Raw genomic sequence first — 13,190 nt, forward strand, 5'->3', positions numbered from 1 at the left:
ATCATTTAGTTTATAAATAAGAGGCAGAGCATACTTTAAATAAATTCACATGACAAGTCTAAACACATTTAACTGCCCAGGTTAAGAGGTTGGTCCTAAACAAAATAAAATGCTAACACGCATAGTTTAGTAAAACCCAGAAAACTAATGTAATAAGCTCCTTAAAGCTCAAAAACAACACAGAAAGTGAAACTAAAATTAAGCTTTGAAGAAAACCAAACTAATTTATAAGTGGAAACTTCAGAGAAGAGGTAGTTTTTCCACAACTGACAATAAAAACCCCCAGACATTTAATACATTTAAACCCAACCCTTTTCAATTACAGGTTTGCAATTAGCACGTTTCTAACTGCTCCAACTGTTCCTGATCCAATACCAATTTTTATTATTTTCTAATCTTTCTTTTCTAATTCTCAACTTCATTTAAATATAAATTAATGCCTCTGTTTAGATTTCCTTCCCAACTTCCTTAGCACATATTCCTACTCCTCTATGGCAAAAGTTTTCTACTTTGTTTGAATACAAAGAGTACAAGGGAAAGACTACTAATGAATGGAGATGCTAGGAGCATCAGCTCAATTTGAATGGCCTGAAACTGGTTAATAGCAGGGCTGGCTAAAGGCCAACACAAAGTGTTGGTGAGTGGAAAAGAACATTACAGAAACAAAAAGTAGTGAGTATTAAGATATTTGGCTTGTTAAACACCTGAAAGTTTCTTCAACTTATTTCCATTTAACTTTGAAAAGGAAAGGGCTACCAATAGCTTAAAAATATTGAAATGCACTGTCTCCCAACACAAGGAGCCATTTAAAAGAAAATATGTAGTCTAATTTCACACATTGATACATCTGGTTAGTGAGCAGGTATTATCATCCACAACATATCTCAAGTTTTTACTGTAAGTCATTACTATATCTTTATGAAAGTGTTTGAAGAACACAATTCAGTAAGCAAACAAAAAAGTTTGTTTTAAGGCATCTTTGAAACTTCCAGAAATTCTGCTTTCACAAATCTAACATTTGGAAGGAAAGCGTACCCAAGGCACCACATAAGCAGCAGAGGATTTTTTAAAAAAAAAAAAATTCAAACTTTCAGTCAGGTTTACCCTTGCCGCCAAGGAACAGGCTAATGCTAAGAAGCAAAGCTAAGCTATCCTGACTACTTCGTGAAACATACAGCCACCCCATCTCATTCTCATGATCACGTACAAAATAAAAAGTTATTTAAAACAAGCCTTCCAAACTCTATTTGAAAAAACAACACCAAAACCCCACAAAAAACCAAACCACAGTTGCCTCATTCTTTGTATTTTAGGAGTAGGAAAAATCAACAGTGGCACTAGAGAGCTCTCTCAGAAGCACAAGATAGAATTGGACTTTTTTCCCAAATACAGAAAAAACAAAACAAAAAACCTCTTGGAACACAGAAACAACCAGAGCATAAAACTTTCAATATTATATTAAATGAAGACACCTCTGCCTGAATAAATATTTTACTTTATAAAAAGGATTCTGCTCAAGGCAGCTGTTTCCTACAATACTTGAATATTCACACAAATGTTGCATTTCTTACCGGTACCCTGCTAAGAGGGGGCTTTGAAGGAGAGGTCCCTGGTTTCACTACTGCTGTTGCAATGCTGCTTGATGCTGAAATATAGCTGACTGGGGTGATCACTTGCCCAGGAGTGGCAACTGGTGTCAGCACTGGCAAGCCAGCTGGTCCAAGAGGCAAACTGCTTGGAGGTATACAAGTGCTAATGGATGTCAGGGGTTTAGTTGGTGCAACAACAGTGGTTGGTACCCCAGGAATAACTGTAGTTTCCATTACCAACGATGTCTCCAGAGATACTGATGGATGTGCTGTTCCCACATTACCATGCTCACTGAAGAGAGACCGCAGTTTTTCTTCCAGGGTCTTTATATCATCAATACCAGGAGCTTTAGACTGAGCATCAGCATCAGCCTCCAGACAGTGAGTATGAGGCTGATTGGGTAACAGAGCTGGCTGAGGCTGGCTGTGTATCAAAGTCTGCTGTACTGCAGGCAGGTTAGTGACTGGTTGTGGTAAGACACCAGGTAAGGGAACCTGGGGCAACACGGGTGTTGCACCTGGAATCTGGGGTAGGACAGGTGTTGATGTAATTCCTGATGGGACAAGTAAGGGGTGCATCACTGGCTGAGTAACTGAACCACATATGCTTGTTGCTACTGAGGATGATAAAGATGCAGAGACTGGAAGAGATAAGCCAGGTGCACTGCAAAGCTGTGATTTATCCACAGACTGCCCACTCTCAGGTAGTGACTGTGGAGCACTTACAACTATTGTTTCTGCCAGATTGGAGACAGAGCCACTGCTACTAAGCTGAGGAAGCTGCAAAGACACATTCTGAGTCAGAGGCAGGGCAATAGATGTCTGTGGTGCTGCCATGCTACTTCCAATCTGAGGAGTAGACTGAGATGTCACAGGTGGTGCAACACCACCAAGACCAGTGACACCAGGAACCTGGGTAGATGGCAGTGCCAAAGACGACGGTGTGCTGATACTGGGGGCAATGTCTCCAGTTACTGGTTGAGCAGGCTGGGATGTGGTGGGTAAGGAGAAAGAAGCAGGGGCGCTCACACTGGAAGCGACACCAGTCAATTGCTGTCCAGATTGTGAGGCTGGAGGTGGAGAAATAGAGCTTGGCACGCTTGCGCTTGGTGCAACTCCAACAGCTGCACTTTCTGAAGGCAAAGTAACAGATCCTGGAAGAGAAACACCTGTGCTGGAGGGAACAGATATTGAAGAAGCAGCCACAGATGTGGGAGGTGCACCACTGCCCGCCATAGAAGAAAGTGTGGATGGAAATGGTGGAACTGTTTGATTAAACACTGGAGGAGCTGTACTAGGTCCTTCTGTCATTTGAGCATGCCCCATCTCAGAGAAAGCTTGCTGCAAGCTCAGTGATGATGCTGAGTGGGAGAGATTCATTCCAGGACCATGTAGTGGAGATGCAGCAACTGGAAGAACAGAAAAATGTCTGTCAACCTGGAAAAGTTCATTACAGTATTATTGTCTATTGCTAGACTAAGATCACATTTACCCCTCTGCATAATAAAAAAAGTTACAAATCCAGGCTTATATTAAAATACAGAATTAAGGTTTCAGAGTCTTGCAGACAGCTCATCAGCTTTTTTTCCCCCCCTGAGAATTGTGCATAGTATCACCCAAATTATACTCACTTCTTACCAGCACAGACAGTTCCTTACTTCTGTAAGTTCTTTAAGAGGTCTTTAAGAACAGTTTAGTTAAACTTCCCAGTTCTGATGAACATGTCCTAGCCATCAGATTTAAAGAATTTAGATAACTTACCTATATCTGGAGTTTCTTTTCCTCCAGGAACAGGAGATGTGAAAAAGCCCTGTTCTTTTAACCGACTCTCAGGGACAGGGCTGACAATAAACCGTCTTCCTGCAGAATGGACAACCTGGGTAAAGGAGCTAGGAGGAACCCCTAAACAGAAAGAAGTTAGATGTTTAGTGATATATGATTGCAACTAAATACATAACCTGCAATATGGAATGTGCACTCCATCATACAAAATAAAAACTTGGCTGCACCCATCCGCTGAAACAGAAAAGGGTAACTGTTGAAAAAAATCACAAAAGACTTACCTATTCTTTGTGGCATGGAAGATGTAGGATCTGGCTGTTTGAACTCTAATTTCTGTAAAGTAAGATAAAATTTAAAGTTCTATTCTGAAACAGAAACCCACAAGATAGTTCTTAAAATGCTAGATTACTGAAATGTGGGCATTTAAGGTAAGCAGTACCTTGGACCCAAGCACCATTACCAAGCTAGTTGAATTCTGCCCAGATAAATGTCAGCTACAGTGCTTTTAGAGCATCTCAGCTTAGTGACCATCAATATAACAAATTGATGTAAGCACTCTTTTGTTAACAGGCAGTCCAACTGATTTCCTTAAACATTCTGCAGATAAATGGATGTTTCAAACTCATTCTGGGTGGAAATAAGGCAGAGATTCAGGAAATGTCACTCCTCCTTATTCCCAGCAATCAGTTTCAAAACCTGTGTTTCCTAACTGAGCTATTAAATCTCTTAGTAGCTCTCACTGAGTAGAGAGCCTGAGTCCAGGATCTCAGTGTTTAGTGAGCAGCACAGGGCTGAGGATTTTAGTGTCCTACCTCACAATAACCTCAAATCCAAGAAGTCTCATCATTTAAGATTATCTGTTTAGTGGACTTTTAGGAGATTCAGCAGCTTCAGAAGTTAAAAAGCAAGAACATGATATGGAACTTTCTCTGTCTTTTCATTTAATTATTAAGCTTTGACATTTCTCATAAAAGAAAGTTTCAATTTCTAGCTAGCTCTACTCACAAAACCATACCACCCAAAATGGAAAACACAAATATCTAAGGCAATCTGTCCTTTACATACCTGTGACCCTGGAAAGAAGCCATCATCTTTTGTCTGCATACTTTCCAAACCCTGATCACCTTCTGGCTCCACACTTACATCTTCACTTAGCATTTCATCTGCTTTCTCAATAATCTCTCGTACCTGTTCTACAAATGAGTCTCTCTCGGTTGCTAAAATAAACTCATTCTGCACCTGTAAAGAGAACAAAGCAACAATTTTCCACCAATTATTTCAAAGCAATAACCGTAATTTACTTTTGGTGTTACTGGTTCATTAAAAGGAAAGACAAGCATGATGTGCTTCTATCAGCCTTTGCAATGCAGAATACTTACTACTTAAAGAAACCTTCAGTGCTTTGAGCAGTGATAGATACATACATGGGGTACACCTTATAGTATCCTTATTAAAAGGAAACCAGAAAGTCTTACAATCAAAAATTCCCTTAATATTCAACAAGAAACCAATGAGCACAAAATTCCATATTGAGTTGTTTAAATTAGGTTGCACACTTGTAACTATGTGACTGCATTTTGGATGTACAGTTCACATGCTTTGTTTCTACTCATCTCATATTTGAAAGTTTTGTTGTTTGTGGTGGGTGAGTGCTAGTTTTTGTTTGGTCTGTTTTTTTAAATCAACCATAACTCTTATACTTCCATAGGATCACTTCAGCTTTGAGGCAAAATCTGTGTATTCTCTCCCTATTCCTTAACACTTCATGTTATTGACATGGTTACACTGCCAATATGTGTACACAACCAAGAATCAACTTCTTTCTCAAAAGCCATTAGTGGCAAAGAGATCATTTCTCCCATGTCACCGATTTGCTTCCTTTTGATAGGTATGAACCCAGCACAATACCTATGATTCTGCCAGCTCTCTAAGCTAAAAGATGAACACTGCGCAGGGTATCCAGGAAGCTGGCAAAAGATGTTGATTTTTGTCACCCCCCCTCACTTCAGTTAACACTTCTAGTGTCTCAAGTTTCATTCAGATTGTACCAGCACAAGAATACAAGTTTAAATTAAAAAAAAAAAAAGTGGGGTGTTTCTATTCCATGCTACACAGTACTCTCATTTAAACACACCTCTGCAGGGCAAGCTCTTTCCTATGCTTGGCCATTATAAATTGAATGAAGAGGTTTTTTCCTTTGAGAAAGTCAAAAGCAGCATCAGTCTTTACTGACTTTCAGAAACTAGAAAGTGATCCACATTCTTTACTTTAGGGCCAGAATCTTGCCATTTCAGTTGAGAACAGTGGCAAAAAACTCAAAGCTTAAGCATAAGTTTCAAAGATCTAGAAATGGTTGCTTTTAGAAAAGCAAACAGAACTTTAAGCTGGCATTTACAGAAAGTTGTTTGCAAAAAAAAAACCAAAACCAGATTTACTTGATAAAACCATGATTCTAAGGTAAAGACTGATGCAAATTTTCAGGAGAACTGAGCACACAGCTTTAACTGTTAATTTGGTATACCACTGTGCCTGGAGCTTCTAGTTATGCTTGTGTGCCAATAAGGTGAGCATTGCACCATGCTAGTGGAAGAACAATTCTGAAACACAAATGAAAAATTAAGATTGCTTATATAACTACTGTGATTAAGACTCTAATCAATTCTTCATCTCTAAAATATATCTTACCATAATTGAAGCTATTTCCTCAGGGTTGTCACCATCCAAATCAAATTTGAAAGTAACCATTTTCCGATTGTGTGTCTCTAGCTGGCATTCCACTACCCGATCACCTTTATTTGAAACCTACAGAAAATAAAACAATAGTTCAAACAAAAAGCATGAGAATCTGAAAGTTGTGCTTTAAAGCTGAGACAAACCAATGGTACTGATCTAATAAAATCACATTCTCTCTTTCCAGTCTAAAGTGCTATCTACAGCATCATTTTTTTCTGAGGATACATTAAATATTCTGGAATAGTCTGTGGAATCATTGGTGGCTAAGCAAACCCATTTGCCATATCTGATGTTCCAAAAAAGCTCTTAATAGATGACATTAGGAACACTGACTCCAGAAGTCAGTACACTGGATAGCTTGTGTGCTCAAAGGCAACAAGACAGCAGAAGACATGCCTTCCTCAAAAGAAAATAAACTTTTTGAAGCTCAAAAAAGGTATTATCACTACCAAACTGTCACTAAAATAAAAAATACTCACATTTAGAATTCTCAGTTTTGGCCTAGCAGTCTTCTCATGGCGAGAGCGACTGCGGACAGACCTCCGCATATGACGCTTAGTAGTCCTCCCTTCGTGCCTTCCACTAGAAGCTGGAACATTCTCATTGCCATCACTCAATCCTGAAGCAACATCAGAATGTGCACTAAAAAAAAAGGCAATTTACATTAGTATCCATGCACTCCATAACTGCAATACAGTTTACCCTACAAGGTGGTATTTTCTTCTGGATAGCAGTAGATGTCTTAATCACAAGGCAGGGGAGAAGAGTCCTGTCAACACTTATATTTGCTTTGAATAGCAATTCTAATAGTAATCATTTAGCTACGTATCTCCTGCAAGCTGAGCTGTACAAATACATCTTCTAAATATGTTTTCAAGTTATTTGGAGCTTGAATTCTGTTTAAGTGCCAAAAGGACAGAAAAACATCCTTATGATACACTGAACTAACAGATAAAAAAGGATTAGAAGTTAAATCACTATACATAATCCTATTTACTTCCTCCATACCCTGCTGGAAACCAAAACCTACTCCACCTGTCATAAACTACTTAGAAGAAAAATAGGTTTATTTCCTCACATCCGCAAGAACACACTCATGGTGAAGAGACACCTAAGATCACCAGATCATCCAAGGAAGAATAATCTAACACATGAAATTGAACTTCAGTTTGGTGAAAAGCACACAATGCTTACCTATCCATAGAGGAAGCCAAAGGGGTAGACTGAGCAGGCTGTGTTGCTGGAAGAGTTTCTGAAGGAGCAGTCTGTGAGACTCCTGGAGTGCCCTATGGATAGACATCTACATCAAGAACCCCCCAAGAGAATACCATTCTTTTTCATGTAATCCAGTAGTCTTCAATTTTTTCTCCCAAATCAGTAGTAAAGCTACAAGCATGACTGTTTTAGAACTTCAAACAGCTGGCATCTAGACAGCTCTAATTTACAAAAGATTCTAAAGCAAACTGCAGGGAAGCAAACAATCATCTGGGAAGGGGTGGGGAGAGGAAAATCAGCCATCCTTTCTACTTCTACGTGTCACTACAGTTTGCCATGCAGCCACAGTCTTACTAACAGAATGTGCAAAAGGTAAGCCAATGCAGAACACAAAGATAATTCAAATTCTCCCTAGCAAGAATGCTGCAGGGAATAGGCATAACAAGATTCTGAAAGGCTATCAGTTGCATTTGTCTTTGATATGGCAAAAATGTTCTACAGTACTAGCAAGAAGTGAAGTGTTAACAGGATTTTGCCTGCAGGACGCACACTCACTTCCCAACAGAACAGCCAGTGACAACAAGGTCCCCACATTGGCATGACATTCTGCTGTAAGAAAAAGGTCATTTGAAATATTAATTTCCAACCAAAGACAAGCATGGAAGGGATTAGTTCCCCAAAGACATACTGTTGTACAATTCAAACACCCTAAATGTATTGTTATGTATAGCCAACATATTTACCTCCAAAACTGCTTGCTGTGAGGAGGCAGATGAGGCCTGTTGTGCTAAACTCACTGTAGGCTGGGGCACTTGAACCTGTCCTCCTAAGGTGCCCATGGGAACTAAAACATTCTGCTCCACATACGGCTGCACAACAGGAGCAAGATAGCCCGGCTGAGCCATTGCATCTGTGGGTAAGGGAGGGGACAGCACAGCAGAAGGAATGCTAACAGAGGCCACAGCAGAGGAAGGTCCAACATTCGAGTCCCCTGGGTACTGAGGCGGCAGCCGAGATGGGAAGCCCTGTAATAGAAACGAGGGAGCCAAGTTAGTGAATGCCAGAGCTAATAAGGAAACCAAAGTTTAAAAAAAGTATCAGTTTCAGGGGCATGTTCCAACCTTCTGTACTCATTCAAGCACTCCTAAAATCTTCCCAGAGATGCAAACTGCTCACATAGCCAAAATTCAGCTTGCAAGACACCATGTTTGAACAAGCAAATTTCCACTCAAAGTTCCAAGTCTTAGGCAAAACAATCTTCATCTCCCAACTCTCACAGTTGCCTAGTTGGCTTAATATTTTAAGGCCTGAAACTTGAAATGAGTTTGAAGAATTTTCAGGCTGAACAACTACAACATCAGGTGATGTTAAGCAACTGCTGCTGATTCTTGAGAGTAATAGCAAAAATGCTCTTGTGTCCTTCCCATTCTCTCATAATAAACTGACCCAGGAATCAAGGAATATTCCTACACGCTTGCTCTTCTACAGCAACCCTTTATAATCCCAGTGCAGGTATTTCTACATCTATACAATTTTTGTTCTAGAAGAACAGTCATATGCTGAGTCACTGTTTTAGTCACTACTCAGATTGCCATTTTTACAGTGATCACACAAAGTAGCTGAAGCAGCCCATGACCACCAGCCCAACATTTCACAACTAGCATCAGGTTCTTACCTCATGTTCAAGATCCATGCTGTCTTATTTCTATAAAATCCATTTCCCACCCCTCCCCAGACTTGGAATGAAACGCTGACATTGCTGAATATGCTGTTGTTGATTTTCTTTCCAACACACATCTCCCATTTTTAAAATTAGGGTTTTTTTTTTTCCCCCCACATTGACAGATCTCTTGGATATATAGCTGTCCTCTTTCAAACAGTCGTTGAACAAAGTCCTGCACTATAATTCTGTCATTTTAGACAAATTCCATTGCCAAATATGAAAAGCTCAAAACACCAGGGTGTCCAAGAACTTTCTTTTTACCCCCTCCTTAAAATGGTCTTTTACCACACAACAGAATTCATCTTGGTGGCTTAATGGCTCTCTTATAAGAAGTGGGTTGTCCAGGGCACACAGTTCAAGTCTGGCACTTTAGAGGAACAGGTAAAAATGTGGAGAATAGCTCTGCTGGCTTGCAACAATACCTGGTAAAGAGCATCTCCAGCAGGAAGTGAAGCTTCAGCAGCTTGTCCAATGCTGACTGGCAATCCCACGGACTGGACAGCTGGCTGCAGGAGCTGCGGGAGAACCTGGCTGGGCAACTGAGCCAGAGGCTGCATCAGAGTGGGAAGCTGGCTAGGGACAACAGTTGATCCTACAGGGACAGCAGTTGCCGCAGCAGATGTTGCCAGTGTGAGCAACGGCTGATTCATGCCAGCTGCCATTGAAATGGGCAGTGACTGGAAACCTGGCTGAGCCACTGACACATGAGGAGCTGCTACGGGCAACTGAGAGACTGAGAACTGGGGAACCATAGAAGTTGGCAAGGGTTGTCCCACAGGTATAAAATGAGAGCCAATGGGGACTGATGGGGCAACTGAAGGCTGAGGGAGAGAAGGTGCTGCAACAGGTAATTGAGGCTCGCCTTGGATGATCGACACTGGTTGGGAAACAGGAAGCTGGGGAGGTAAAGAAAATAGAGATAGATTTTTTTTTTTTTTAAAGCAGGGTTGCAGAAAGCAGAGTTTTTACACATTAGTCAAAGATAGAATTATTCATGTTACAGCACTCTGTTAAAGTGGGTAGGGAGCACAGTTGGCAGAGTGGCTGGGAAGTTGGCTTGAGTTCCAAAAGGTCCTCACTTTGCCACACTTCCTTTGAAGAACTCAACAGGCTCTTGAAACAGACACCCACAGAGGGTGAAAGAGCAATGTTTGAATACCCTGAAGCACTGACTTGTGCATAAACAGAATCGAATTCCCCTCAACTCTGTCCCCAGAGCCAAGCCTGCCTTCTTACAGGAAAGAAGTGCAAATCTTTCAACAAATCTGTCAGCTTTGGGTATGGGGACTAAAGCAATGGAGAATCAAAAGCCACTGTGCCAGCATTCAGAGAATGGCAGGGGATACGTCAATTACAGCCAGCGAACGATGCAACTGGGAAGGCAGTTTAGATGAACAAGCAATAAAACAACAATTTTAAAAACAAAATCAAGGCTCACATGTTCAAGATAGAGATATGAGCCAAAATGAAGTACTACTCAGTAACAGAAGCTTCTTGGCCAGGGAGTAAAGGAGAAGAGCTGATTAAGAAAGATGACAGAGTGGAGAAGGCAGTCCTTATGGTTCACTACCTCAATAAGTATGTTTTACACACATAATGGTGCAGAAGATAGACATTGTATGGGAAGCAGAGAAATCACAAGTTCCTCAAAATCCATTCATAATATACCATTCATCAGTATGCCTCATGATACTTTTGACATTTTAAAGATCTCTGTGCATGGAAGTGCTATCCCTCCCTCAAATTACTCACGACTGCCACATGTAAAAGAAAGGGTTTCCAACACATTTTCCAACAAAACTGACAGTTGTAGTACACTAAGAATACTATTATCTGGATGAATGTTTTGGAACCATTAGAAAAGATGACAAAAGTGAAAGGAGCAGTATGTTGAATTTGCCAGCTGTGAAGAAGAAAAAAATCTTCTGCTAGAAATAAGAATTTGTTTACCTGTGTCCCAGCTGCTGCCTGAGGCATTGGCATAATCTGTGAAGTTTGAGTTTGAGAGACAGTTTGTGTGGGAGTGGCGCCAGCAGAAACTGATGGCTGCTGCAGCTGGTATTGTCCAGGCTGTTGGGAAGAGGCTGGCTGCTGTGCATTCTGTAGTAGGGAAAAGAGGTAGAAGCTATTTTTCCCCCCACAGAAGTTTTTAAAGCATATCCTATTTAAATTGTACTTTTTACTTCCTCCTAAATGACATCGGTGATTCTTCTGAATATGCTGTCAATTAAGCTTTAGCAATTACTTATTAGCATTACTAATAAAACTCCTTTATCAGCACCAAATCTTGCAACAGAATTATTTTACCTGTGAAAACAAGAATTAAGATGCTATAAAGGAAAAAAAAGGCAGTTAAGAGAAGAGATTGTTGTAGAAAATAGTATTTCCAGTTAGAAGAAATAATAAGAATGAAATCCACCTCTCTAAACAGTCTAACTTGCAAATCCTGACATACCTCCCATTGAATGGGGCTGCCACTGCAAGCTCAGGTGGAATTTGGGGATGAGAGACATATGAAAAAAGCATTAACATTATTCTAAAAATAAATTTCAGAAAGTCAGTGAAGTTAATCTCATCGCATGTTACACTGGGTAAGTACCAGAGTATTCTTTTGCTTTTGCCCAAAACTATGGGTTAAAGGGGGACAGAGGTAATCAGTTGCTCTTAAAGAAACAAAATCCTATTACTAAAAGTATTTTAGTCTTGGGTTTAGGAACTGTGATCTCACCTGCTGAGTATGTTGGGTAGGCTGGGATGGCACCGATGCACTGCTTGAGGCTGACTGGCCTTGCACCTGTGTCTGGAGGAGAAAAAAAAAAAAGACAGAGAATCAGCTCAAAACATCCCTATGATTTCTTCAGCAGGCAGTTAAAATCATTTCTGCCTGGAATGACTTGGTTGGAATAGGTTTCTAGCTGTCCTTTTGGCCAACTCCCACTACGACAACCAGAACAAAGCAGAGCAATCTGGAAAGTACCAAACTCCATTTTAAGTCTTCCAAAGCCACCAATATGGAATGTCTTTGCAACCCACATGCTCCTCAACATGAGACAGATCAGCCTACCAGCTGCTTCTTCCACTGATGATGCTTTAAGAGCAGAATGTCTTGGTATGGTAACTGGAAATAGAGTCATTAAGTTTTACCTTTACATGTGCTCTAAACACACTTAGGTGGGGGGATACAAGAAGGCTAGAAAGAAATAAAACTATCCATTAAAAAAATTAAAGATATACAGAATTCTAGACCAATAACAAGCTACCCAGTACACATACGTGTCATGAGTTCCCTTTGAGTGGCATGTCAAAATACAAGCTAGGAATAATTTCTAGACTTACTACAATTCAAAGACTACTAGGAATTAAATATTGAAGAATATGGGAGTTCACATTCTAGCTAAGACAGAATTTTTGAATAAGCAATGAAAAGAATGGATGAGTGGCATACAAATTAATGTGGAAGATGCAGAGGAAAATGGAACGGATTTTCATTATTATTTTTGTGGCAATTATATTTCTTTATCAACTCCTGGGAGATAACTAGACAAAGACCTCCAGATGAGCTCCCTGAGCACGCACCACTTTGGTGAACCACCTATGTAAGCAACATATCTAGTGCATATGTATCATATCAGAAATATCTACTAAAATTCCCTAATTTCTGATCATTCAGCTTGCAGAAGTTTATTATGAACAAATTTATTAAAATGATTAATTACAGAAGCTTGAAAAGAACCATTTTTTTCTTTGCTGTTTTAGAAGCTTGATGCCCTTATTGGCTAGGATCTAAACATGTGCTATATCCCACTGTTGGTAACATCTGTTCATGTTGACTCAGTTTGTGCTTCAAATTCTGATCTTTTCATGAATTAAAGATCCCAGAACTTATAGTCTGTAAAATGTTTGTAAACCCTTATCATGTTTCCAGATATATTTTATATGCATCAGAATTCACTTCCTGACATTTAACAAAAGGTGATTTATTGAGAAACAATCCCCAGCTTTACTCCACAAGTAGCAGCGTCTCTCCACAAGTTCTCCTACAGCACAGGAACTATCTATTACACTAGTGATTAAAGCTGTTTCAGTTTTAATAAAACACCTTTATCTCATACAGAAAGCCTTAAATATTTAGTTTTTAATCTTACCAC

General features: G+C 39.9%; 1 protein-coding gene across 1 annotated transcript in view; it reads right to left on the minus strand.

Annotated features, from left to right (window-relative positions):
- Positions 1 to 13,190, minus strand: part of WNK1 (WNK lysine deficient protein kinase 1) — a 103,829-nt gene that overhangs the window by 22,251 nt on the left and 68,388 nt on the right. The window contains exons 10-20 of the mRNA XM_026868680.1: positions 11,771 to 11,842; positions 10,993 to 11,142; positions 9,465 to 9,938; positions 8,063 to 8,344; positions 7,299 to 7,390; positions 6,584 to 6,746; positions 6,057 to 6,173; positions 4,437 to 4,610; positions 3,653 to 3,704; positions 3,351 to 3,491; positions 1,572 to 2,998 (exon numbers count right to left, since the gene is read on the minus strand). Coding sequence (XP_026724481.1) covers positions 1,572 to 2,998; positions 3,351 to 3,491; positions 3,653 to 3,704; positions 4,437 to 4,610; positions 6,057 to 6,173; positions 6,584 to 6,746; positions 7,299 to 7,390; positions 8,063 to 8,344; positions 9,465 to 9,938; positions 10,993 to 11,142; positions 11,771 to 11,842 — 3,144 coding nt within the window. The remainder of the gene's footprint in view (positions 1 to 1,571; positions 2,999 to 3,350; positions 3,492 to 3,652; positions 3,705 to 4,436; positions 4,611 to 6,056; positions 6,174 to 6,583; positions 6,747 to 7,298; positions 7,391 to 8,062; positions 8,345 to 9,464; positions 9,939 to 10,992; positions 11,143 to 11,770; positions 11,843 to 13,190) is intronic.

The sequence above is a fragment of the Athene cunicularia genome (genome assembly GCF_003259725.1).
Source record: "Athene cunicularia isolate RWA chromosome 1 unlocalized genomic scaffold, athCun1 chr1_part2, whole genome shotgun sequence".
NCBI lineage: Eukaryota > Metazoa > Chordata > Aves > Strigiformes > Strigidae > Athene > Athene cunicularia.